Here is a 26,830-nt window from a genome sequence, read left to right as displayed (position 1 = left end):
GTAACTTGTTCCAGTGGTTAACTCGTCTTACAGTTAGGAAGTTTATCCTATGTCTAAACTAAATCTCCCTTGCTGCAATTTAACCGCATTGCTTCATGTCCTAAAGAGAACAGTTTACCCCCTACTCTGTCACAATTTTTACTTACTTGAAAACTGCCACATCCATCCCCCCCTTCAGTCTTCTCTCCAGATGAAACAAATCCCCATTTCTCAGTCTTCACTGTAGGTCAGGTTTTGCAGACTTGTAATAAGTTTTGTTGCTCTCTAGACTTTCTCCCATTTGTCCCTGTCTTCCCCAACTTTGGTGCCCAGCACTGCTCACAGCAAGTGTCCCCTTTAAGAAAGGGACAGCAAGGTCATATCAAAATATAGTTTGTTGGTCTGGCTCAGCTATTGGACAAAAGTATTGAAATCATTTCATGTTTCTTTGACTCTATAGAGCCTAACAATATGTCTTCAGCCTGCTTGCAGTTTCAGAAGGTAGAGTTAGACTTACCATCGTACACATATTGGCTCAGTTAAGTTGAAATCAGCTCTTGATGGTTCGGCTAAAGTCCCTACATTCAGATGCAAGGAGAGTAATGAAAGAGCATTTTCAGTGGATGGCCCGCAACTCTGGAATTCGCCACCACTAAAGCCCATCTCTGTGCTCAGGTGTTTGCTTGCTGCTGTGGAATATTTATTATATTTATGGCTAAATTTAGAGGATAAGTCTGTTTAATTTTGATATTGCTCAGTTTATTTGGTGTTGTACTTCAGAAGTTCTCTGACCCCAGAGCTCAGTACATTTGGACCAGAGAGAGAATTAGGATGATTCTTTAGCCTAGTGCTTTGGGTGTTGTCCTGAGTGGTGAAACTCAGGTTCAAATCCATGCTGTGTATGAGGTCTAAGGGGAGCTGAATTTGTCTCTCGCATCCTCATGGATGCTCTAAGCCTGTGCTAACGGATATAAGGGGGACTACTTCTCTAGCTGTTTTAGGATATATCTATATTTACCCAGAGGGAGTGGGGGAGGGGTTGGCACACTGCAATCAACGTTCTGGGGATCGATTTTGCTGTGTTTGCGAAGATGAGGCAAAATCAATCTTTCTGGGCTTAGCTGTCAACTCTGGTACTCCACGCTGACGCATGGAGTAGGGGACATTGGTGTGAGCCCGAAGATCCCTGATTTACACCAGGGAGCAAAGTCTATCCTGTTATGTTGAATCTAGCTATGCTAATAGCACGGGTAGAATTGCGTATCTGGGCTCAGCTTTGATCCCTAGGGTAGACCAGGCCTTAGGTGTGCTCAAAACCAGAAGCTGCTCTAGATAGTCTGCCGCCCTATCCTTAGATGCCTGGGCTGGCAGGTTACGCCTGGCTCTCAAATACCTTGTTGCAAGCAAGGTTTGCCTTTATCTTTTACAGATTAGGTAGGCTTTTTTACAGATCTGAGGCTTTTTGCTTATCTCAGTGTTCTCCCAATCCCTTCCAGCCCAGCTCTTGCTCCTATGACTAGTGTGATGGTGCTGGGATTTGAACCCCATCTCACAAGACTGAATGGCTTCTTTAGACCAATAGAGTTATTTTCTTTGACATTTAGTGGCTGCTGCGCTGGGCTTCTATCATGATGCTCTCAGCAGTCCCAGCAGCAGACATGTAGGTGGCCTGTAAACCTTCATGACAGAACTTCTGTGCCTAAGAACTTTAGATTATTGTAGGGGTTTTGTGCATGCTGTTAGCAACTAAATATTGGACCTCAGTGCCTAAAATGGCAGTTACATGCTAAATCCTCCCCACTTGCGAATCCAGCCCTGAGTATCTATGGCACTTTTATAAATATAGGCTCCCAAGTCACCTAGGTGCTTTAAAAATACTATTACTGTATTTAAGGCACATATTGATGACCCGTGCCGCAATTGTTGGGAAGAATTAGGTCTGAAGTACTCTGCTTTTTTTCAGCTACTTAGGGCTTGTCTACACTTGCCCCCAACTTTGAAGGGGGCATGTTAATCAGGGCAATGGGAAATCACTGATGAAGCGCTGAGTTGAATGCCCAGCACTTCATTAGGCTAATTCTCCACTGCAGCAACTTTGAAGCATGAAACTTCAAAGTACCAGCATGCGTGTAGCCGCAGACACTTCAAAGTGCCTGTGCTACTTCAAAGTGCTTTTACTCCTCAAAATTTTGGAGAATAAAGGCACCTTGAAGTAGCACAGGGACTTTAAAGTGCCCGCGGCTACACGCATGCTGGTACTTTGAAGTCTGACGCATCGAAGGTGCCACGGCGGAGAATTAGCCTAATGAAGTGCTGCATATTCATTGCCGCAGTTCATTAGTAGTCTCCCATCACCCTGATTAACATGCCCCCTTCAAAGTTGGAGTAAGTGTAGATCCAGCCTTAAGGAACAGCCTATTTCACATGTAAATATGACCTCAAACCTTCCTGCTGCGCCACTGAGCTTTCAACTCTTTTGAAATTATAAACACTGTTAGAACAAGCTGCCATCAAGTACACAAGGCTTAGATGGCAAAGAATTGCAGTTCATGCACTATTTATATTACTCCAGTAAACAAAGACAAGTAAAATGTTTTGCGTGTTAACATCAGTTCCAAAGAAAAACAATGACTATTACAGCATTTGCAGTCCTGAACATGTCTGTGTTTTTGTCACCCTTTCTCTAAGATATTTTTATAAGATGTTTAATGGCTCGTAACGCTGGCTCTGGTGTTGAGGACATTGCACGCAATGTTGTTTTGTGATTTATTTTTCTAAAGACCAGACATATTTGCTGTGATTGGAAGTGGTTCCTCATAGTTTTTATCTAGAAAGGTTTTGCAATTACTACCTAAGGGTTTGTCTCCGCTACATATTGGATCGATTGTTGCAGCGATCGATTCTCTGGCGGTCGATTTGTCACGTCTGCTTAGATGTGATAAATCAACCTCCTAGTGTTTTCCTGTTGACTCTGGTACTCTGCCAGCACAAGAAGAGTAGATGGAGTCAGCCTCATCGCCTGGATACTGTACATGGTCAGGTGAACAGGAATAATAAGTTGAAGGCCCTAGGCCAATACAACCCTCATGTAATGCTGCAGAAGCCCTACTACTTATACTATTAATGTAAACTGTATTTGCATTGACATTGATGTGTGGGGATTTGGATTATGCAGAAACTTCAGTAATGGTGAGACTCTTTAACAAAACCCTTTACATAAGACAAAAAGAGAAGTTACTCACCGTAGTAACGGTGGTTCTTCGAGATGTGTCCCCGTGGGTGCTCCACAATAGGTGACGGCTTGGCCGGCGCCGCAGATCGGATCTTCCAAGCAGTTTCTGCCGGACCGCGCATGCGCCGGCGCGCGCCGCTCCCTGGCGCGCTCCTGGCCATGTGCGCGATCCGGTCCCCGCCAGTTCCTCGACCAACCGCCTCGGGTGCCCCTGCAAAACACTAACAGAGATCCGAAGCGGGGAGGATGGGCGGGAAGTGGAGCACCCACGGGGACACATCTCGAAGAACCACCGTTACTACGGTGAGTAACTTCTCTTTCTTCTTCGAGTGTCCCCGTGGGTGCTCCACAATAGGTGACTACCCAGCAGTAACCCAAGATAGGTGGTGGGTAATCGGATTAAGTGCAGCTGGTCCCTGAGAGGACCGCTGCAGAGAGACGGGTATCCTCTTGGAATACCCTGTAAAGGGCGTAATGTTTGGCGAAGGTGTCGTAGGATGACCAGGTCGCCGCTCTGCAAATGTCTTTCAATGCAACGCCCTTGAAAAAGGCTGTTGATGCTGCCACCGCCCTGGTGGAATGAGCCCTGGGAGTGGCCGACAAAGGAGTCTTTTTGAGCTCGTAGCACATTTTTATGCAGGATACAATGTGCTTTGAAATTCTCTGCGATGAGAGACCTTCTCCTTTTGATTTGGGAGCGAGGGAGACTAGGAGTCTATCCGTTTTCCGGAAGGACTTGGTCCTGTCTACATAGAAGGCTAGCGCCCTCCTCACGTCCAGGAGGTGTAGGCGCGCCTCTTCGCTGGAGGTATGAGGCTTTGGATAAAACGAGGGTAGAACAATAGGTTCATTGATGTGAAACTCGGAAGAAACTTTGGGAACAAAGGCTGGATGCAGCCGTATGGTTACCGCCTCCTTGGAAAAGACAGTGCAGGGTGGCGTTGCCATGACTGCCGCAAGCTCGCTCACCCGACGAGCCGACGTAATTGCAAGAAGAAAGGTCATTTTTATTGTAAGGAGGCGAAGGGGAACCGTGGCCAAGGGCTCGAACGGTGGTCCCATGAGTGTGGTAAGCACCAGGTCCAAGCTCCACGAGGGTGGAATCGGTTTCCGAGGGGGGTAGAGGTTTACCAACCCTTTGAGGAACCTGGTAACCATAGGGTGGGCGAACACCGTGTGCCCCCCATCCTCATGTCTGAACGCCGAGATGGCGGCAAGGTGGACCTTTAACGAGGATAGCGAGAGTCCTGCTCTCTTGAGGTCCAGTAAATACTCTAGAATTGTAGGTATAGGCACCGAAAGGGGGGCCAGCTGCTTGGTAGAACACCAAGCCATGAAGCGAGTCCATTTTTGTTTGTAGGTTTTCCTAGTGGAAGTCCTCCTGCTACTTTCTAGGACTTGCTGTACTTCCACTGTGCATGTGCTCTCTAGGGAGCTGAGCCATGGATTAGCCACGCTTGCAGTCGCAGGCTTTGGGGTTGCGGATGCACTATGGACCCCTGGGCTTGCGTGAGCAGATCCGGCGCCACCGGAAGAGGCATCGGTGGGCGGTCCGACATGCGCAGGAGTAGGGGGAACCATTGTTGGCGATCCCACGTTGGGACTATCAGGATCATCTGAGCCTTTTCTCTCCTGGCTTTTTGCAGAACCTTGTGGATCAGCACTGCGGGGGGAAACGCGTAAAGCAGGGGGCCCCCCCACGGGATCGCGAACGCGTCCCCCAGGGACCCCCGGCCCAGCCCTGCTCTGGAGGAGAATCGTGGGCACTGTTTGTTGTGCTGAGTGGCAAACAGATCTATTTGGGGAAACCCCCATGCGTGGAAAATCGGCCGTAGTAGATCGGGACGGATCTGCCACTCGTGGGTGAGCGCAAAACGCCTGCTCAACTGGTCTGCCTTCACGTTGTGCGCGCCCGGCAAGTATGAGGCTCTCAGGATTATATCGTGGGCGATGCACCAGTTCCATAGGCGGATTGCTTCCGCGCATAAGGTACGGGATCGAGCTCCTCCTTGCCTGTTTATGTAAAACATGGTGGAGGTATTGTCCGTACTGATCCCGACGACTTTGCCTCGTATACGGTCTCGAAAGTGTTTGCAGGCGTTGAACACTGCTCTGAGCTCTAGAACATTGATATGTAGAGACTGTTCCGTGGGTGACCACAGTCCTTGAGCCACCTCTTCGCCCATGTGCGCTCCCCACCCTATGAGGGAGGCATCCGTAGTGAGGAAAACCGATATTTGCGGCTGATGGAAGGGTACCCCTGTTAGCAAGTTCCCGGGGTTTACCCACCATTGCAGGGATTCGCGCACCCCAGGTGAGGGCGACACCACCCTGTGAACGGTGTGTACTGCCGGCTTGTATACACTTGCCAGCCAGTGTTGCATGCTGCGCATGTGCAACCTGGCGTTCTGTACCACAAACGTCGCCACTGCCATGTGGCCCAGCAGCTGCAAGCACGTCAAGACCGGCACTGTAGGGCTGAAGGTGATGACCTGCACGAGGGAACTGATGGCTCGAAAGCGAGCCTCTGGTAGGTATACTCTCGCCGAGACCGAGTTTATGCGAGCCCCTATGAACTCTATGTCCTGTGAGGGGTCTATCTTTGATTTTGCCAGATTGATAACCAGGCCAAGTGAGGAGAACGTGTTTGCTGTGACGCGTATCATGCGGAGGACCTCCCTTTTCGAGGTCCCTTTGAGCAGGCAGTCGTCGAGATACGGGAAGATAAACACCCCCTGTCTGTGCAGGTAGGCTGACACCACTGCCAAGGTCTTGGTGAAGACTCTGGGGGCCGAGGAAAGGCCAAACGGTAGGACCTTGTATTGGAAGTGTTCGTTGCCCACCATGAACCGGAGAAAACGCCGGTGAGCCGGATGAATGGTTATGTGGAAGTACGCGTCTTGTAGATCGAGGGCTGCGAACCAGTCTCCATCGTCCAGTGCTGTAAGGATGGAGGCAATCGTGATCATCCGAAAACGTTGCTTGCATAGATACCTGTTGAGGCCACGAAGGTCTAAGATGGGCCTCCAGTCTCCTGTCTTTTTCTCCGTCAGGAAATACCGAGAGTAGAACCCTTTCCCTTGCAGTTGCTCCGGCACCTTCTCCACCGCCCCTAAGAACTCGAGGTGGGCCACCTCCTGCCTGAGCCTGGCTACATGGGAGGCCTCCTGAGGGTGGGGCTTGGGCGGGGGTCGCGGGGGCGGGAGCGACTGGAAGGGGATGGCGTACCCCGTGGCTATGATCTCCAGCACCCATTTGTCTGTGGTGATCCTTTGCCACTGGTCGTAGAATGGTCGGAGGCGATGGTGAAAAAGCCGTTTCGGATGATCTTGTGTAATGGTGGTGATGGCGCAGCCCTGGATCTGTATGTCAAACTTGTGGCCTTTGGCCCCGCCCCGAGGACGGACGGCCCTGTTGTGAGCGTCGCCTGGGGGTTCTGTACTGCTGGTGCTGCTGATGCCGCCCTTGCTCGTAACCCCTGTGATACTGGGGGCGCTGTTGCTGGTACTGGTACCGCCTTTGCTGTGGGTAGTACCTTTTCTTTGAGTATGGAGGGGTGTAAATCCCCAGGGTCCTGAGTGTGGCTCTTGAATCTTTACTGGAATGAAGCACCGAGTCAGTTGATTCAGCAAACAGCTTCTGCAAGTCGAAGGGAAGGTCGACTATCTTCGCTTGCAGATCTCTCGGTATACCCGAGGTCTGGAGCCAGGACTCCTGTCGCATCACCACTGCAGTTGCTGTGGAACGTGCTGCCGTGTCCGCAACGTCCAAAGCAATCTGAACTTCCATCCTCGCAGCCGCGTAGCCCTCTTGCACTATGGCCTTGAGGACCGGCTTTTTGTCCTCTGGAAGCGAGTCCATGAGGGAAGTTAATCTGGCATAGTTGTCGAAATTATGGTTCGCCAAGTGCGCTGCGTAATTTGCCATGCGCAACGTTAAGGTGGAGGAGGAGTAGACCTTTCTGCCGAACAGCTCTAGCTTCTTGGCATCTCTGTCCGTTCCCCCTGTTTTAAATTGAGATGTTTTTAGTCTTTGTTGCGAGGATTCCACCACCAAGGAGTTTGGCTGGGGGTGACTAAACAAGAACTCCATGCCCTTCGCCGGCACGAAGTATTTCTTATCCGCTCTCTTTTGAACAGGCGGAATAGTTGCAGGGGTCTGCCATATGGTAGTGGCGGACTCCAAGATCGCTTCATCAAGCGGTATTGCTACTCTGGAGGAGGCCGGGGAGCTCAAATTTTTAAGGAGCTTATGATGTTTCTCTTGCACTTGTGCTGTCTGGATGCCTTGCGTGAAAGCTACCCTCTTAAACAGCTCCTGAAACTGTTTGAGATCGTCCTTAGGATGGACGTCCCCTAAGGCCGTGGCTTCATCCGGGGAGGAAAACGAGGAACCGCTGGGGTACATTTCTTTGGACCCTTCCGGTTCTTGATGGTGATGGTGCGCCCTCTCGCTGGAGGTATGCGAGGGAAAATCTCGTGGGTCTACGGCCAGTCCCCCCTGGGACGTTTGAGTCTCTGTCCCCGATCGCGATTGCCCTCGGGGGTACGAGGTAGTATGTGGGGATCTTTCCCTGGTAGATTGCCGATGGTGTCCATGCCCCGCGTGGTAGGGACGACCATGGCAGTATAGGCACTGTTCCTGGGAAGGTGACCTTGACCATTCCCTTTGCACATACCCTCTGTGTGTGGGAGAGGGGGATCGTCGAGACACTGGAGAGAGCGATTTTGCATAATAGTCCAGCGTTTCAAATCCCAGGAAGGGTGAGGGTGGTGCCAGCCATGGGGAGGCTGATTGCAGGAAAGGAGAAGGGGGCTCCGGGTAGGCTAGGGGGGACCCCTGCCTTCTGGTTGGAGTCTGCAACATGAGCGGAGGGCTGTGAGAAAAGAGCTCCACAGCCCTGTCTGGAGAGGGGCTGCAATGCCTCCTCTTGTGTGCAGCCTTCCCCCTCCCTAAGGGAGGTAACTCTGCCCCCTGATGGGCGGGGGATCCCGGCCCCGTCGGCACCGTGCTAGGCACGCTCGAAGGCGGTGCCGCACGTGCGGAGTGCTTCTGTGCCTGCAGGCTACGTGCCTGCGCGCTCTGCACCGCCGGTTCCCCAGGGGTCGGTGCCGCTGCCTGCGGTGCCGCCGGTACCGGCGCTTGCTTAGCCGCCGCCCTGCCTGCGGTGCGGGGCGGCTGGCTGATCATCGGAGGCTGAGCCGCTTCCACGTGGCTCTCCGTGCCGCCGCCGATCAGCTGTTGCTGCGGCTGGGGGCTGCTTGCTCCTCCCGTCCCGCTCACCGTTGCTGCCGGCAGGGATCGGGTTGGAGAAACTCTCCTCCGTTTTTGCGCTGATGGAGTGAGGGAGGCAGCTTTTCTTCTAAGGGCCCCGGAGGGTCCCTCCTGCTGCGGCCGCTCCGGCACGTCTGGCTGGAGGGCCTTGTCAAGAAGCAGCAGTTTAATCCTCATCTCCCTGTCTCTCCGTGCTCTTGTCATTAATTTTGCACAGAAGGCGCATTTTTGTGCCACATGGGACTCCCCCAGGCACCTTATGCAGAGACTGTGCCCATCGGACACTGGCATCGCCTCTCGGCAGGACTCACATTTTTTAAAGCCTGAGGAGGACATTGTTGGTGAGTCTTTGAGTTTGTTTATGGGTACTTAGCACCCTCTTTGTGCTGTTTCCCCGTCCGATGGCCTGCCTCAGCAGGAGGGCTGATGGCCCTAGCTCCCGGCCTCCGGCGCTTGTTACTGGGACTGGCTTGAGCTGTCCCTCCGTAGCTTGTTTGTTGTTTGTTTTTTGTTTTTTTTTTCACAAAATAACAACCGGCTACTTATGGTAGCCTAAATAACTGAAAACTTTAAAGAGAAAACAATTAAAGTCGTTGAATACGCTATGTGGCTTTAGCCTAGTCGGATTCCGTCTGCAGCCGACGGCGGTTGAGAGGAACTGGCGGGGACCGGATCGCGCACATGGCCAGGAGCGCGCCAGGGAGCGGCGCGCGCCGGCGCATGCGCGGTCCGGCAGAAACTGCTTGGAAGATCCGATCTGCGGCGCCGGCCAAGCCGTCACCTATTGTGGAGCACCCACGGGGACACTCGAAGAAGAAGCTTATATACAGGTGATTCCTAAGAAGGTGTTTAAGGGAGCTCACAAACATAAGGAATGTTAGCTTATTACCTGGGGGACCAAAGCATCATTGTCTAGTGACTGAAGTACAAAACTAGGAACTGAGTTCCTGAGCTCCATAGACCCTCACTCAACCACTCTGTGCCCAGTTACCCCATCTGAGAAGTGGGAAAACTGTTTGCCTGCATTATGGGAGTGTTGTGAAGCTCAATTAATCACTAAGGAAATGAGCTGCCAAAACCTATGCTGATGGCGTAGTGCACAATATACAGTTCTGCTACATTGCTGCCCATAGTACTTTGTTGTTTATAGAGTATCAAGTTATTTCACATACAAAGGTCCCTGGTAAACTGTGTAGCGTAAGGTCTTCGGGATGTGGATCATGCCTTCATATGCAGCATTCATATAATACACAACATAGCAGTACCCTAACCTGGATTGGGCCCTGTAGGTATTGCTGCAGTTTACCTAATATAAATAATCAGTTCATCTCTTTCATCTGTATACTATTAAGTGGAACACACACAACTCATAATGGAAAATAACAAACTGACTCTTGCATTTGTGTAGGTATTTAATAAAATATAATTAAAAAAGTCATGCAGAAAACAAAATAGCAGAACTGAACAAAATAGCGCCTCGTAAAACTAGGCATTCATTTATAGGAAGAAAATGTCATGGAAAGCTGCAAGATTATTATGCATAAGGAGTAGGCAAAGATGATGATACAAGAGGAACAGAGACATTATTCAATTGTCTTGGAAGACAGACTTTTGTTGCTAGTGGAGAGAGAAAAGGCTTCCAAAGGACTAGAGTAGCTTCTCAAACATTCAATTAAAAGGGACCTGAAACTTTAAAAAGAATATTAGAGTTTCTGTGTTATTTGTTATTGGAGATTGCCTTCTCCCAAATACCTAGATTCTGTATAGTTTATGTGGAACTCAAACATTTTTCAGATGTTTTTCATATGACGAAGGGGGTTTTATCCAAGAAATCTCATGACCTAATAAATTTGTGGTACTGAACTACATGTTATCTTTCACACATGTGAAGGTTCTTCAGAAACTAGAAGGACACTGCCAGCCCTAGGTTTTGTGGGGTTGTGGTGTGAAGTGAGGTGGGCTGGCTCCAAGCAGACACTGATTACCTACAAAGACACACAGAGCTAGAGAGGCATTTTTGACAGCTGAGTTGGTTTTAGCAATTTGTTAGTAGAAGAATGGAGGAGGCTTCTGGGGGTGGGATCAGGGTGCTTGCACTGTGGGATTCAGGAGAGTTGGACCTAAAATTCTTCATAATTTTTATTGTTGTTGCCCCACACTGTTAGGACCTGCATGAACACAGAAGGAAAAAATGACCTTTACTCCATAAAGATTACAGGCTAAGACCTTGTCTAAACTTTCTACTTTGTAGTATAGATACGGTTTAGGTAAAAAAAAAAAAAATCTGGTGTAGCTTAGGCCGGATCCCCAAACAAAGTAAGCCATGGTACCAAAAGAACTTTTTGCCAGTATAAATATCTACACTCAGGGGAGCCGTCAGCCTTGCTGAGCCCCATGGCTAAGGGGTGTGTATGGGGGCCATCACTGTGCTTCCAGAATGTGGTGGGGGAGAGGAGGCACTTGGGTGGATTGGGTGCTCAGGCAGAAGGGGAGGGTGGGGGCAGCCCCCCCTTAGCACTTCTCAGAGTGCACCTCGCCACACACTGTCCTTCATAGGCAGGCCTCAGAGCTGCCCAAGGTGTGCCACAGTAGTGCTCCAGTGGCGATTTAAAGGGTCTAGTGCTCTGTCCCTTTTCAGTTGCCGGAACCTGGGGCAGGGGTCTTCAACCTGTAGCTCCAGAGCCAAATATGCCTCTTTAAGGATTTCTTGTGGCTCCTGACACTATAATTGCAAAATAAAAAATAAATAAATTAAAAAACAAACCCTCATGATTATGTTCAGTAAATGTTGAATATCTAAATGCCCCAAACTGAACAACTCAGATCTAAATAGCAAATGATATGTCATTTCCAAATTTTGGATAACTCCCCCACTGTCATCCAGAGAGCGAGAAAGTTCAGGAGTAAAAGTCAGGAAGGCAGTGGCACAAACACACATGTAAAGTGTGAGGAAATAGGTTATGAAAAAATTTGTGAATGTGCTGCAGTAAACTTGTGGTTTAAGCATTGGCCTGCTAAATGCAGAGTTGTGAGCTCAGTCCTTGAGGAGGCCATTTAGGGGTTTGGGGCAAATAGCTGCAGGGAAAAAAAAAAAGACTCTATCAGGCATTGTGCTTGCCCTTGCCAAGAGGGCAGGTGATGGGACTCAATCTCCTGACATCCCTTCCAGCTCTGTGAGATGTGTATCTCCATATGTTCATAACCTGTATTGCATTACAAATCATTGTGTGTGTGCTGCTCCTCAAAGAGAGGTTACAAAAAGCATGGTTTGACCTTGTTCGTTAAGGACCATCTTGTAATCACACGCATCACAGCTCTTGAAGTACTGAGTTCTTTACCTTATTGGAAAAAATGGCTCTTCTTGCTATTTTGATTGCCGACCCCTGCCTTGAGGCAATTGACCTCTCGTCCCCACTCCATTGGCGGGCCAGTCTACACTAGGGGCTTTACCAGCATAACTGTGATGCACGTGCGCTCTCTCTCCCTCCCTGCCACCAGCAAAGCTAGGTTGGGCAAAACTTTGAAGGGTAGCCCAAGCATGAACTGTTTAATCATGATGGATGAGCAGCCAATACGTATGTGGGCATATGCACAGTTGGGATCATGGAGTGTTGACAGAGGTGACAGCTCCAGAAGCTTGGGACCCTGCGTATTGCCCAGATGGTCCACTCCTGTGGCCAAAATTGGGTGAGCTTATGGTGCAGGTGTTCCTGTTTCAGAAAAGGTGTTTGTGCCCTTGGAGAGAGGATGGCTGCATATTTACAGTGCAGGGTCAAGAGAAGGATGTACGGTTTTGTTCCTGCCTCTCCTGAGCAGACACTCTAGTTGGAAATGTTAAACTTGTTCCAATAGCTGAATGAGATTTTGGAATCAAGCACGGTGTTTGTGTCCTCTACTGGCTCCCAGGGCAAATGAACTTACTAGAAAGCAACAGAAACATTTTGAAAAAGTCTAGCATAGGGTACGGAGTAAATGAAGCTATGTTTGTAGCATGTGTAGACTAATTTGTGCTGAGGTCCATGCCACCAGTTCTTCACTACTATTGTTACCTGGCCTATCAGGGGTATGCCTAACTGTGCCTATAATCACAGTTTAATTTGTTGTGCAGGCCTAGCTTAAATCTACTGGACTGTACACGAGGGCTTCCTCAAGCCGTCCGAATTTTGGGAGAGCCACTTAATTACTTTCTGCCTCAGTTTCTCCATCTGTAAAATGGGAATAAGGAGATTTTCCAGGTACACAGGGGCTTTAATTTGTTCATATTGCTAAGGGATCTGAGATCCTGTGATGCAAAGGGCTGTTAAAATCTAAAGACATACCATAGTGTATGCCATGTATTATTAAAAAGTCCAGTTAATGGACTTATATTTTATTTTTTTCTGCATATGAAATTTTAAATATTTTAAAAGTATTTAACCAGGTGACCTAGAGTCCATTGGTATTAATTATTTGTTAAGAGTTTAAACTGACATTTAGTAAGTGTGTTAATTGATATTGCACTAACTTAAGAAAATACCTGTAGTAAGTGCCAATTATCTGCTTCAACATTCCTGGCAATTTGAGTTTGTTAGTAAGAATCTAATTACACTAGTTTATTGCTGATGGAATTACATGAGGAGTAGATTTCTCTCTTACATACTTAGTAGACCTCAATAAGTGATCCTTAGCAGTCTGTTGCTATTCAATTAACAAGTAATAACTTCCTTAATGAATCTAATTGAAATGCTCATTTGAGTCCAGTACCTAATATAAAGGGCTCAGGGTACTTTTCAGTGTGCTAGGCTTGTTTACTTAACAAGAACAAAATGTGGCCAGTAAGGATAAGGTGGCAGTAGTGATGAGAACACAGGTAAGGTTAAAAAATCTCTGCCTAACGTGATCAGGAGTCATTTGCCAGGTGAGTTCTAGGCTGCTTAAATGTCTGGGGAATAAAGAGATATTGGTGCCTGAGGATTTAAACTCATAGCAGGGATTCAGCAGCATGAAATTCTGTTTCTAACACATTAGCTCAGCCTGTTGCAGACACAGTGGATGTAAAAACGCTTGGCGGTCCACAGAGATGGAGCTGTGTAGCTAACTCTTGAGTGATGCTTTGGATGTTTTCAGGTCTTGTTTTAGTTTGCCTTTTCAGTAGTCACTTGCCCTCACCCTTGTGCACATTTGGTGTAAGTGACTGTCGGGAGTGTCAGATTAGATATATTTAATGCCCTTAAACAATGACTACAGTTAAAGGCAAAAAGTGAAGCTAATCAGTGGCTTACAGACCATCATGTACATATCCTGGAGACTACTTTACCAGTGATGTAGGGAGAGTTACAGTTAATCAGCTTGAATTCAAGCTCAGTCCGCAAGCATTACCCTAATGTGCATGTATTCAGTGAAACGTGTCTTAAGTGGCCAGTCATGTGCCAACAAAAATTGGTTGCTAAACAGAGAGAGCTTTATAATACAGGTGAAGAAGAATTACACACAGTATGTTTAGGAGTATATTGGGATGGCCTTTAAGCTCAAGATGTTCATTTATGGGGGTAATCTCTTCCACAGGTTCTGATATACATAAATAAAATCAGGTGTGTCCACTTTCTCTTGTAGGGTGGGACATGGCAGAAATGGCTGGTTTCAAAAGCTGTTTTGGGGGTTCAGAAGGGCAATCTTATTTGTTCTTTAGTATAGGATTTAAGAGGTGATTGATCATTGTGTCCAGTAAATTTTTGCCCTCAAAAATTAACAGTTTAGTGTATTTTGAAAAACGACTGTGTGGGCAGTCAATTTTTTTCCCAAGCATTTTCAGTAGATAGAGTTAGTGTCACAATAACGTGATAGACTGTAATAGCTTTAGCAGTCTATCATGTCTGCTAGCTACATGCTAATGAGCCCCTTAATACTCACTGAGTCAAAAGACCTTAATGATCCCTTTGCAGCTTTGCTGGTTATTGGAGCAAAATATGTACATTTTGAAAAAGAAGGGGAAATTACACATTAAAATACTTTGACTTTCATTAACTTCCAACTTTTAACAATTGTATGAAACTAATGCTCTTGGCCTCACACGAACTTGTGAAATCAGAAAAAATCTGAGTTCAGGCCAAAGTTCTTAGTGCAATTTTTGGAACATCTTTTGGTTTGAATAACAAAAAATGTAAAAGCTACATAAATGCAGTCATATTTAAAATCTCACTCTGGCTAAAAAACCCCACTACCACAAAAATAATAAACTAAAAACCTTTCAAAACAACCCATGGTTTTGAGCAATTCATACAAGTGTTCAACACATGGAACTTTGGCAGCTGTAGGTTCAAAGCCTTATCTCTGTGTAAGGGCTGTTTGGTCCCATGATTTCCTCTGGATGCAGAGTGGTTTAGTCAGCTTTCACAAGGTGGCATGGTTCTGTCCTGTTGCTGATGGACTGCTGGTTCTTATCACGATGGCTGCCCTGATTGATGTTGTCTTCGGGAAGGTCAAGGATTAAGTGGCCGAATGACAGAGGTGATTTTCTAAGACATAAATGGCAGTTAGGTGCCCAGTTCCTATTGAGGGGATGGGCAGCCCCCAGTGGACCAGGGAAGGAAAGATTTAACCATTTGTGCTGCAGACAGAGCTCATATGAGCTCCATCTTGCAAGTTATCAGAAATATCAAGCCTGAGAGTATAAATATGAAGGTCTGAGGCGTAGAGGATGGGGCATAGACTGAGTTGCCAGGAGCTACTGGCCTTCCAAGCAACCATGCAGAGAAGTGGACTTCATTAAGAAACAAATGAACAAGATACAGTCAAACTCCAAAAATGATGTTAGACCAGGGCATGCAGTACTGTGGTTTACAGCAGGTGGGAAAGTCTATATAAAAGCTTGTAATATGCTGGATTTTGGTATAAATTGCTGACCTTGTTTGCCGGTGTGGCATTTTCTGCAAGATTTGATTAGAAGCCAACATCATGAAGCTGTCTACTCATTCAGCCAAATTCAGATAAAACTGTTTCCCCGCCTCAAATTCACAGGAGTGGTTTCCAAACAGTCTTTGGATTGAGGTTGTTTACGGTGGGCACAACTGAGGACTCTCAACGTGCTTTCCCCTCCTTGATGTATACACATAAATGTCAATGGAATTAAAAGTAGTTATTTGTTCGTAGGGAGACGAAAAAAATCCCTCTTCAGCTAAGCATGCCAGCAATGCATCTACATATGCCAGGTGTTGTAATACAGAGCAGACATTGTGGACAGCAGAAGAGCAACTTTTAATATCTCCCAGGCTATCGGCCCAGTTGTGCTGCAGCTCTGAAAGTACATGTGATTTCTTTACAGCTGATAATGCTTTATGTAACCTAGAGTTTTGATCATGTCACTTTTTGTGAAAGATTCATGTGGAGTTGCATTTTAAGATTGGCTTATGTCCTCTGAGAGCAGAACAATGCACACTTCATACATGGTAAAGGAACTTATTGTTAATTGTTGTAAAACTAATAGTCTATGTCCGAAGTTCCTTCAGTCTGGGGAAGAATGGTTCAAAGTAAGGTCTGAAGATAAAGACTTAAACTTTAATGAGAAAATGTAAGGGAGCTCTCATAATAAAGTTAAGTGATGATAAAATTAAACTTTCTTCCAATTAAAGTCCAAAAATAAAAATTTCATGAATGTTCAAGCAGCTTTGATATTTTCCAAAAAGCCTTCAAAGTTCTTTAACTATTCATTTTGCAAAGAGGAAATTTTGAAATTTTGATCATTTTAAAGGTTGAGAGTAGTAATCTAGGTACGTAAAATCCTGATATAATATCTGAAGTTGTAATTAATAGAACGGAAGTCCTCTGCAAAATATTACGCTAAAGAAGACTGGGATTCAACAAACATTTCTGTGTATATTTAGTTTTGCTTACCTGAATAATCTCACTGAGTATGTCTACACAGCAACCTTATTCTGAAATAAGCTATTCCAGAAGAGCTATACTAGAATAACTTATTTTGAAATAACGTTGCTACACACAAAAATGCATTTCAGAATAGCACCTAGTTATTTCGAAATACAGCATCTACATGCATTGGCTACACCTACACTAGAGAGTTTTGTCAATAAGCCTGGGGTTTTGTTGACAATGTCATGGTGCACCTGCAAGCAAACTGTTTTGTCAACAGTAACTGTCAACAAAATAGCTGTGTAGATGCTCCAGGGTGCCCTTTTGTCGACAGAGTGGGTCAAAAGATGATCTGCCTTTATGAGTGGACATGATCTGTCGACAGACATTTTGTCAGAAGATCTCTTCCGACAGTAACTTCTGTAGACAGGTGCTTCTAGTGTAGCTGTAGCCAAAGAGCCTATTTCAAAATAGAGCCATTGGACACACTATGGTGTATTTCAAAGTAGGCTCTGTTCTCCGAGGGTATGTCTACACTAGCATCCTCTTTCAAAAGAGGCATGCAAATGAGGGAAATTTAAAATGCAAATGAGGCACAGATTTACATATCTGGCACCTCATTTGTCTATTCTTTCGAAAGAAGAAAAGCAGTGTAGATGCAGCTCTTTCATCCCCACCTTTGAAAGAACCTTCCTCCTAATTTCTTCTTTCAAAAGAAGCATATGCAAATAAGATGCCAGATATGTAAATCTGTACCTCATTTGCATGCCTCTTTCAAAAGAGGAATGCTAGTGTGTACACAGCTTGTCTTAACAGCACCTATTTTGAAATAGCTATTTTGTAATAGGTGCTATGCCTCATTGAGTCTGCTGCTACCCTACGTTCCTCTTTCGAAAGAGGAATGCAAATGAGGGAAATTGCTGATTTACAACTCTGACACTTCATTTGCATAATCTCTTCCAATTGCATTTTGATTTTTATAGCACTGGGGTGTTCTAAATATGTATTTGACTATTCTCACCTCCCCGCAAAGTCGTCACAAAGTCAATTTATTGCTGCCTCACTAAATCGCCAAATAGCGACTGTTGCAGCAGTACATTGTGGGAACTTATCCTACAGTTCCCTCGCCCCATAGCATTCTGAGTATTTTCACTGGTGCAGTATGGGGGAAAAAAAGCCCCACACATGATTGTTTGTATGTGGTGTCATCTTCCCACATTGCATTGCCCTCCCAAATGGCCATGTTTTTCAGAGTGAAAGAAGGAAAAGTAGGGAATCCCAGGCAAAGGACAATCAAATAGTCTGGCTTCAGATGGTGTAGCGCCCCGGTCAGGGGGGTCTGCACCACAACTTGTCTTCTTTCCCCTGCCTGAGGGAGTTGGCTTTAGTAGTTATGGTTTGCAATTTCCTCACCTTTACTATCCTGCTTCTCTTTCATCAAACTGTGTGCTCCGTTCCTGTAATATTTTCAGGGAGGATGGTTCTAAATTCAAGGGTGGAAAAGTGGCTAGCTGGGTGGGTGAGATAACACAGTGATCTCATAAGGATGATATAGATGGTGCTTGGTCCTGCCACGAGGGCAGGGAACTAGACTTGATGACCTCATGAGGGCCCTTCCAGGTCTATGATTCTACAATTACCTTAACAACAAAATATGTAAAGCTCTCCATTGCTGACATCAGGCTCAAATCTGCCAATCTGCTGGGGACAATTCAGTACCACATTGGAGCCTGGGGTGGATCTGCTGTGCTTCGAGGGCCTCATACAAGAGCAAGTGCATTTTGTTGAGCTCCATCAGCTGGCTAGCACCATTATGTGGCTCCACTTACCATTTCAAGAAAGAGTTCGCAAAGCATAGCTGACTGCAGGGAAAAGCAAGCAATCATGTCATAAATCAGGTCATCGTATGAATTCAGAAAGCACTAATAAAATCAGTGCTTCCAATAAATTTCGTTTCAGGCAGTGCAGACACAGCCAGCAGTATATGGTTCAGAACAGATTATAATTTCAGATGTGCAGAAGCACAATGCGGTATGTCTCAAAAAATTTCACAAAGGCATGTGCATGCAGGCAGCAATGTGTTGCAGACTGAGCCTAGACTCTGCCCCCCCGCCCCGCCCGCATCCCCCCAGTGGGAAGATGTTCATGACTTTTGAGCGTTAAAAAAAAAAAAAAAAAAAAAAAAGGCTACCTAGGAAAGTGCAAGCTAGCAAAAAGCCATTTATGTGTGTTTGAGATTCTTGTGGGTTTTTTTGGTTTCGTTTACTAGGATCTCTAAACTGTGCAACTGCAGTTCCTTGGCTGACAATGTGCCTTACATTTACAGCTCACACACTAGTTGACCCCCAGATGCTGTGTTTATGAGCCCAGTGGGTCTTGATTAATTTTAAAATATTTTTCCATCCTGGGTAATTTGCATAGAATTGGGACACTACCATGCAGCCTGCTCAGGATCCCATCCCCCACCCCACCAACAAAAACCTTCCTAAGGAATAATAGCAGAGAGGAACCCGTGCTAGTCTATACACTGTCAAAACAAAAAAGCAGTCACGTAGCACTTTAAAGACTAGCAAAATAGTTTATTAGGTGAGCTTTCGTGGGACAGACCCACTTCTTCAGCCCATAGCCAGACCAGAACATGTTGACTCACTATTTAAGGCACAGAGAAGCAGTAAGCAAGGAGGACAAATCAGAAAAAGCTAATCAAGGTGAGCAAATCAGAGAGTGGAGGGGTGGGGGGTCAAGAATTAGATTGAATCTAATCCTTGACCTCCACCCCCCACCCCTCCACTCTCTGATTTACTCACCTTGATTAGCTTTTTCTGATTTGTCCTCCTTGCTTACTGCTTCTGGTTCTCTGTGCCTTAAATAGTGAGTCAACATGTTCTGGTCTGGCTATGGGCTGAAGAAGTGGGCCTGTCCCATGCAAGCTCACCTAATAAACTGTTTTGCTAGTTTTTAAAGTGCTACGTGACTGCTTTTTGTCTTCCTAAGGAATGTGTCCTTTAGTTGGATTTATTTTCCCTTTATTTACTTGCAAGACCTAAGGCCCACAGGGCCCAGAATGTGAGGTAGGAAACTCCTTCCTCATCCCCAGAATTCCATATAGGGAAAAATTGGATTCAATGCAGGAAACATGACATACACAACATAGAACTTCGATCTGAAGCGCGCAAAGCACAGTGTAAATGTTCAGCTGACGAAGCCCACTTGTGTAAGGTGACAGAGTGACTCAGTGGCAAATACGGCTGGTGGCCCATCACCTACCCTAGCTCGAAATCATGTTTTGTGTTTTTTTTTTTAAAAGACACAATTTTCTGACACCCTTAAACTTGCCCATTTTGCTGGATGCAGGTCTTCTCTCAAATTGGCACGCATGCTCACACTTACAACCATCCCATTGTTATGTGACTGGAGCCTTAGTCCTCTGCAGGTGGCACTTTTTTTTTCCCCTTTAAAAAGACCAACTCCTGTTTTTCTCCAGGAACCTGAGCAAGAGGGCCATACAGGAGAGCGAGAACCTGTTGCCTGTCCTAGTGCGCTCAGTTGAAGGGTGAAGATAAATTTCCTGGAATTCTTTACTGCACTGAGACACTCCCCAAACCCATTAACTGTTTGGTACTTGGACCCAGCTGTGCCTTGCTATGTCACTTTCCGAGCAAAGCAGCTTTTGTGTGCTGCCTCAGTGCCAAAAATGTATACCTTGCCTTTTGAGATGAAGCAAATTACACTATCCGTTGGGGCCGGTGGGGGGGGGGGGGAGACCCAAACTGGGAGGTCAAGTTAACCGCTTCCTGGTTAGCAAAGTCCCTTTTCAGTCTAGCCACCAATGGTTAGTCGTCATTGCTAAAAGAACAAAGTAATGGCAAAGGTGCAGCTGCAGTGTGTTTTGCTCTGGCCAGGCTGGGGAGCGGGGAGGTGGTGATGTATTGGCTTTCGTTTTTGCAAGTGGAACTTTTTTTAAATACCCATGGTATGGTATGTTCCTTTTGGTATACTGATGAAATAAGTACACTAGCCTACCAAATGACAACTTAGGCTGAGAAATGTGTAAAAGAGTCACTTTTAAGAAAAAAGGGCATATGGCGTATAGCAGGCTTGAAGCCGGACTAACCAAAACCATTTTTGGAAACAAAAGCAGCTTCCTATGTGGAACAAAATGTATTGTATATGCTGAATCAGTAACTCTTTGTACGCTCGTCCAGTACTGGCTGAGCATTAGTCAATTTCAAATAGGTGGTGTGCTTAACTATAAGGCCCCCAGTTTAAATATATTGTCTTTTTTTGGCTTCTGTGGAGTTACTTTGAGCAAAAGCGAGAAATTAAGTTACAAATTTAGTAACATTAAATGTACAGCAGCTAAAATGGACCACAACTGAACCTACAGTTGTGTTTTGGGCTGGAAACCATACCTTGGTTATCAGATTTTTATCCCCCGTGACTAAATAAAAAAGTGTTTAAAAATTTTAAAACAACAATTTTTAGGTGCCACTCTGTAGGTTTACCTTGTACAGTAATTTCATGTTATAAAAGATTTGAAACAGAAAATTTGGAACAAAAAATGGTTTATTATTACTTAAAAAAATAGGTTCATTAAAAAACTGCTGACATTTGCTTTATGAACGTCCCGTGTATTTTTAAATTTACCTAATATGTACCAGTTTCGTGGTTTTCGCAACTGTATGGGTTAAAGTACGTGCGTTGTTGCTACAGTTCTGCCAGTAGTCCCAACACCAAAGAGCAGTTTTAAAAAAAAACAAAAAACCCTGCACTTTAAAGTAACTGTTACTTCGGGATGTGCTGATATTTCTATGGCAGATTTTTAAAAAAAAATCTTTTGCTGGAACCTGTGAATGTTTGTATTATGGAGGGAAAAAAAACCTGTCCTCTTTACTACCAGGCTGTATTTGCATAGGGGATGGAACAGAGCAAGGTTACTGGACACTGAAGAGAAGGATTTACTGCCAGCAACTCTGCCAGCTGTAAGCCTGAAATCAGGTTGCAGTACAGATGTCAGAGGGGAGTGCTGTATGTTTTCTGACTGAAAAATGCATCTGTATAATGAATCATATGGACTAAGCTAAGACCGTTTTATTTCCTCTCCATACACCAGTTTGGCTGTTTTATTTTTAACTAAGGAATCTAAAAGTTGTCTCCACAAGGCTCTCAAGTGCCTTTATGTCAGTATTCGCCTATTATGACAATGGAGGTACACCTATGTGCCATGCTATCAGTCTTTTGCAGTGTGATTGATACCCAACATTGCTTATGAGATGCATTTTTGGATTTTTAAATGAAGCTATTAATGGCCAGCAGTTTTTCCTTCTTTTTAGTCAATAGGCCAATACACATTATAAAAATGGTGAATAGTAAAAAGTCTGACATTTAGTAGAGTTGAGTATTTTATTTTGACTTTACATGCGGTGTTAAAAACCCAAAGAACGTATTATTTACACCTCCACAATACAAGTTTACAAGATATCTATACATGTTAAAGTACTCTGTGGTATAGAGCAGCTTCATTTTTAGGATTACTTTTATGCTGTACCATTAAAAAAGATACAATCTGCGTTTACCTTTGCACAAATGGATAAAGCATCGTTTGTATTATTAAATTAACAGAATGACTAGGTTGAATGTTAGAAATTTTAACATAAATACTGATAGAACTCACATTACCATCTACAAGGCAGCACAATGTTACAGAAAGTTATCAGGGTTTATATCAGGATTCACATACATTTATGTTTCAGATCCACACAAGTCTGTATTAATTAATATTTGTAAAGTGAATTCAAATCAGTTTTTGTCATTTGGAGACTGAATAAATTTTGTTTTTTAATTGTTATTAATCTGTACTGTTTTAGTTGCGAGACCGAAAAGTTTAAGAAGCAAGATCACAAGATTTTGGAACTAGTGGTCTCAGGAAATAAAAGTTTACCAAAAACAGCCTTAAAGTGAAGAGGAAATGAAAAAAGAGTAAGTTCTATTATTTATTCTATGTTCTATAACAGTGATCTACTTTTCAGATTAATCCTTCCTCTTCCTCCAAGATCATCTCCATTGTCTTAGAAAACAACTAACGTTATTTGTCCTACTAATTAATGAGTATTCCTCTGCCATGGTTATTTCTACAGTTATGTTCAATAAACAATATTGAGTGTTGTTTGCAAGCTAAAACAGCCATCTGTGTTGAACATTATCTGCAAGTGGATACTGTAAAACCTACTGAATGGCTTACACAATTTTAGCAGGTGTTCCATTACCTCAGAAACCTTATTTGATTTCACATTATAACTGATCAGTGGAATGTGTATCATGGCAAAGTGATTTAACACTGTTGCCTTCTTGAATTGTAGGCTGCCTTTATTTACCAATAATTTATTCTAGCTTTTTTTAGGCTTTTTGGTGCTTGTTAAGAGAATTACAGCTGGCACTGAGGAAGTATGTGCTATATGGAGGACACTTGACAGATTCTTAGTACTTTTATCATTCGCATGAATAAGGCACAAAATGCACAGATTCAGGTAAACTCACACATAATATTTACAGAATATCGTCATTACCTGCATGACTTTAGAGAAAATACTTACATTACACAACATAAACAAGTTGATTGCACTACAGTTTGAGTTTTCACAGACTGGTTCTGCCAGGCCAATTAGTGCTTCTTCCTTGATATTGATTAGGTTCTATCAGAGATGTTATTAAATGTAACAAAAAAAGGTAATCTTTTGTTATATAGGCAGTGCCTAGTGTGTTCTAGATGATTAGCTGCCCTCAATGAGAATTAAAGGCGCTCAAATTCACAGTGGCCAGGTATTCAATGGAGGAACTGTGGAAGCCCAGTGAGATTTCCCACATCCTCCCCAGATAATCTGACTCCTTAGCAGCATAATGTTATTTTAAATTTAACACGTGTATGTGTTCACTGCATTACTAATTCAGCAAGGTATAGACTCTGGAATGCTGACTGACACACAGTTCCTCGCTAGCTGGCTCCAAACTGAACCCAATGGACTGCAGAAGTAAGAGAGAGACATTTGTTCAGTCATGATCAATGTAAACAATTCCACAGTATAACAGATGCAATGGCCATCTACTTACAACTTAGTGTGTACAGTACACATACACACACAGACACACAGAGCTTTATTTGTGGCATAAGCAAAATGCCAAATGTAGAAACAAACAATGCTACTGGCAGGCCAGAGACTGAATTTCAGCAAATTGCTTATTAACCCAGCTGTTCATTGAGACATTACATTTGTGCAAGAGGCAAGGTGAATGCATACATACTAAAATGTTCACATTTAATGGGAAGACCACGTGTAACAGCAGTCTAAAATGGAACCCATTTTCAAGTAATTGCTTACAGATTTTTTTCCAAGTACTTTATCAGCTCGTTAGAACAATAAAGTAGCCCCCTACTCCCATTGTGCTACATGTCTCCTTAGCTCCAAACAAAAGAAATGTAATGACCAGCACCTTCCTTTGTTTATTTTAGCAAGTCTTGCTGTAGCAATGTGTGGCAAGACATAGATGTTGCTGAAGTAAAGACAGTTTCTTTGGCCACTTTGTTCTTTAATTACAAGCAAGTCTCTGTCTTATGTCTCTCCCACAACCTGTACAGGTCAATACCACACACGAATAGAATATACAAGTCCTAGTAGCTGTATTTGTTCAGTGGTCTGACTGAAGTTGTTTGAGGAACAAATGAGGGTTTTGGTGGCACATCAGGTTTTATGGAGGGTGTCCTCTTTAGTCCTGTGCGAGGCAGGGTTCCATTGCTTGTGTAACTGCTTTGTCTTGATAAAGAAGGCTGTAGGTGAACACTGACTGGTGTCCCTTGCATGTAGTCCATCTTTGTGCCTGTAGCAGGAGGCATGTACCCCCCACGGGTAATACTAGGCTGTCTGGATAATAGAACACCATTTGGTGAGTTTAAGTTTTTAGGAAGGGCAGATATTGAATGCCTTTGTGAAGAATTTTTGTGATAGCCCCTTTGTCTTTCTAAAGACGTCATTGGTACTGCTGGGGTGCTAGGAACGTCCACCCGTTTTGTTGGACTATTTCTTGGAAGAGTAGATGGAGGGGAGTATAATGATGCCTCCCTGTTAGGAACTTTAGGTGGAATCTCAGACATATTTCCTATGGGATCCAACATTAAAGTCTGATGAGCTACTTGAATGTCACCCATAATTGATTTGGGATTATTAGGAGTTTCATTTAAATGTTTCAGAAAATCATTCAGGGTGTTCCTGGAATCAACAGATTTTCTGTGATCTCTTTTGCTTGATGGTTTTGTAAGTGGGTGATCAATGTTTTGCATCTTTTTGTCGGCTTTATGCGCATTGGAGTTTGAAAATGACATGTTGTAGTTGTGGGTAGCATTGGGAAGAACAATAGCACTGGGAATATGTCCATGACTTAAGGGAGAATGGGGTGGGGGACTGGAAGGAAAAAACTGAGGGCTTTTCAGCGGGGTTTCTTTTCTTGAGGCATTGAGGTTGCTATGTGCCTTGTCAGACTGACTCTTCATCACCTGCAGTGTCTTCTGCTGCAGTACTGGCGTCGATTCAGGTGTAGGAAGTGCAGCTAATTCTGGAGGCTGCCCTCTGTGGTCCATTATTATGGATTTTGTATCACCATGTGGTGGCAGTTCTTTTCTGCTACTCAACAAATTTGTGTACAGTTTGGGTGAATCAATGTTTTGCTGATACTCCTTGACAGGACTGTCAAATAACCCATTCAGTTTAGCAAAACTTCCACTGGAGTCTGTACAGGACTGAGCAGATTCTGCATCCTTATGTATTTTTCTGGATTTCCGTACAAATATATCTCGGTAGCAGTAAACTGCCACTCCTGCAAGGAAGGCTCCCAGGACAAAAGCAGCAAAGACACAAGTGATCAGGACATTCATATGTACCATTTGGTTGGAATCTCCTGACTGTACTTCCCACCTTACACCTGCAATAAACATATGCGATACATTAAAATAATGTAGGTCACACTCACACAATCCAAAACAAAGGCTGCCTGCCCTGGTGAAGGACGAGGATATATAATTAGCTGAGTGTTTATTAACATAATTTGTCTGCATTCTATCCTCTCTCACTTTGGAGTGCAGATATTTTCTAAAATAAAAGTGTTCTGTGTATTGAGTAGCGCTAGTAGTGCATACTGGTCTAGTAAATGGAGACTCTCCATTTCATTTACGAATGAGGCACGCTTGCCAGTGTTCCATTACCCAAATTACATTCAGTTTCATACTGTGTTGGTCTAGCATCTATTCTTGTCCCCAAATATCCTTTAAGGATTACAAACAGTGGCTTGTATGTTATTAATATTAACAGTTTCTGCTGGAAAATTGGGGTTAGAAGGTACTACTCTGCCAGACTGCAATTAATAACTCATGGAGGAAGAGTTCTCTCAATTTCTTACCCAACTCATAAATCAAAAAAGACAGGATTATGCACATGTTGTATAAAACTGAATAATGTACATATTGTGGAGGTATAAACATGTTGTTGCTGCACAAAACACATGAACTACTATAGTCATACATTGCTATCCCTAGAGTACCATGATTATTTGCTTTTTATTTTCAAGGCAAGGTTACACTATTTTGTTAATAAATTTTACTGTATTTTCCTATTTACTTGGTAATGAGCATTCCAAACTGCATAGCATTTAAAACAGAATGTTAAAAAATATATTATAGTTTGTTAAAATCTAGGAGAAGAATGAATATTATATTAGTGCAATTCACATATTATCACCATATCTCTTAGGTTTTTGTTTTCATTTTGAAAGCTGCCACAGACATCTTGCAATTAAGACACTGTTAGTTTCTAGAAGTAATTCTGTTAACTGTACCAAGAGAAGATAAAATGAAAAAGAGTTGATATTAAAGGGACATACTGACATTTGTTAGAGGTTAAAGCCTTCAAACATTGTTAATGTTCAGAGTTACAGGTTTTATTGGTGCTGTGCAGAAGAGGAAAGGAAAAGTTCACTAATAGAAATGTCACAGAACGTGAGTAAGAAACGAGCAAATTAGGACAAAAACATACTGACTTAAAGCAAATAAAACTGAAAACAACTGAAACACATTAAAATGACAAATGCACTGCCATAATGGCTGATGGGAAACCTGATATATCTGGGTGACTGGTAGAACTGAAGATCTTTCCTTGGCTTGTGACTTTTCATTTAATACACAATTTTGCAAACATTTCAGTCACCAGGTTATTCTGTGTACCAATAGAAGTCTCAATTGACATTTTGGCTATTGTTGATTGTAATATTGTTTGGCCAATCTGAACTCTTTGTTCCTGTAACAGGCTTCGCAAAGTTTCACTTGACTGAAAGCAGGCAAGGCAATTGCTGAAGTGTATATCATCCTTCTTTTTTGTGTGTTTGTGTGTTTTAGTTTTCAGGTGAGCAGAGAGTGTGCACTGGGAGAGTCTACACAACTGTCTGGGTGCCAGTGCACAC

General features: G+C 44.1%; 1 protein-coding gene and 1 long non-coding RNA gene across 15 annotated transcripts in view; one reads left to right on the top strand and one right to left on the bottom strand.

The window, feature by feature from the left end:
- Positions 1-26,830, top strand: part of LOC142019894 (uncharacterized) — a 73,843-nt gene that overhangs the window by 11,908 nt on the left and 35,105 nt on the right. For all 4 annotated transcript variants that reach the window (XR_012647216.1, XR_012647217.1, XR_012647214.1 and 1 more), the window contains exon 6: positions 22,198-22,309. This is a non-coding gene — a long non-coding RNA (uncharacterized LOC142019894). Of the gene's footprint in view, positions 1-22,197; positions 22,310-26,830 lie in introns of those variants that run through there.
- The window catches only part of SEMA6D (semaphorin 6D), a 326,428-nt gene continuing 323,594 nt past the window's right edge, over positions 23,997-26,830 (bottom strand). For all 11 annotated transcript variants that reach the window (XM_075007257.1, XM_075007267.1, XM_075007265.1 and 8 more), the window contains one exon: positions 23,997-25,300. In XM_075007257.1, the coding sequence (XP_074863358.1) occupies positions 23,997-25,300 (1,304 nt within the window). The remainder of the gene's footprint in view (positions 25,301-26,830) is intronic.

The sequence above is a fragment of the Carettochelys insculpta genome, chromosome 12, assembly GCF_033958435.1.
Source record: "Carettochelys insculpta isolate YL-2023 chromosome 12, ASM3395843v1, whole genome shotgun sequence".
Classification (NCBI taxonomy): Eukaryota; Metazoa; Chordata; order Testudines; family Carettochelyidae; genus Carettochelys; species Carettochelys insculpta.
The sequence above is the reverse complement of the archived record's forward strand: the minus strand, read 5'-3'. Positions and strand labels throughout refer to the sequence as shown.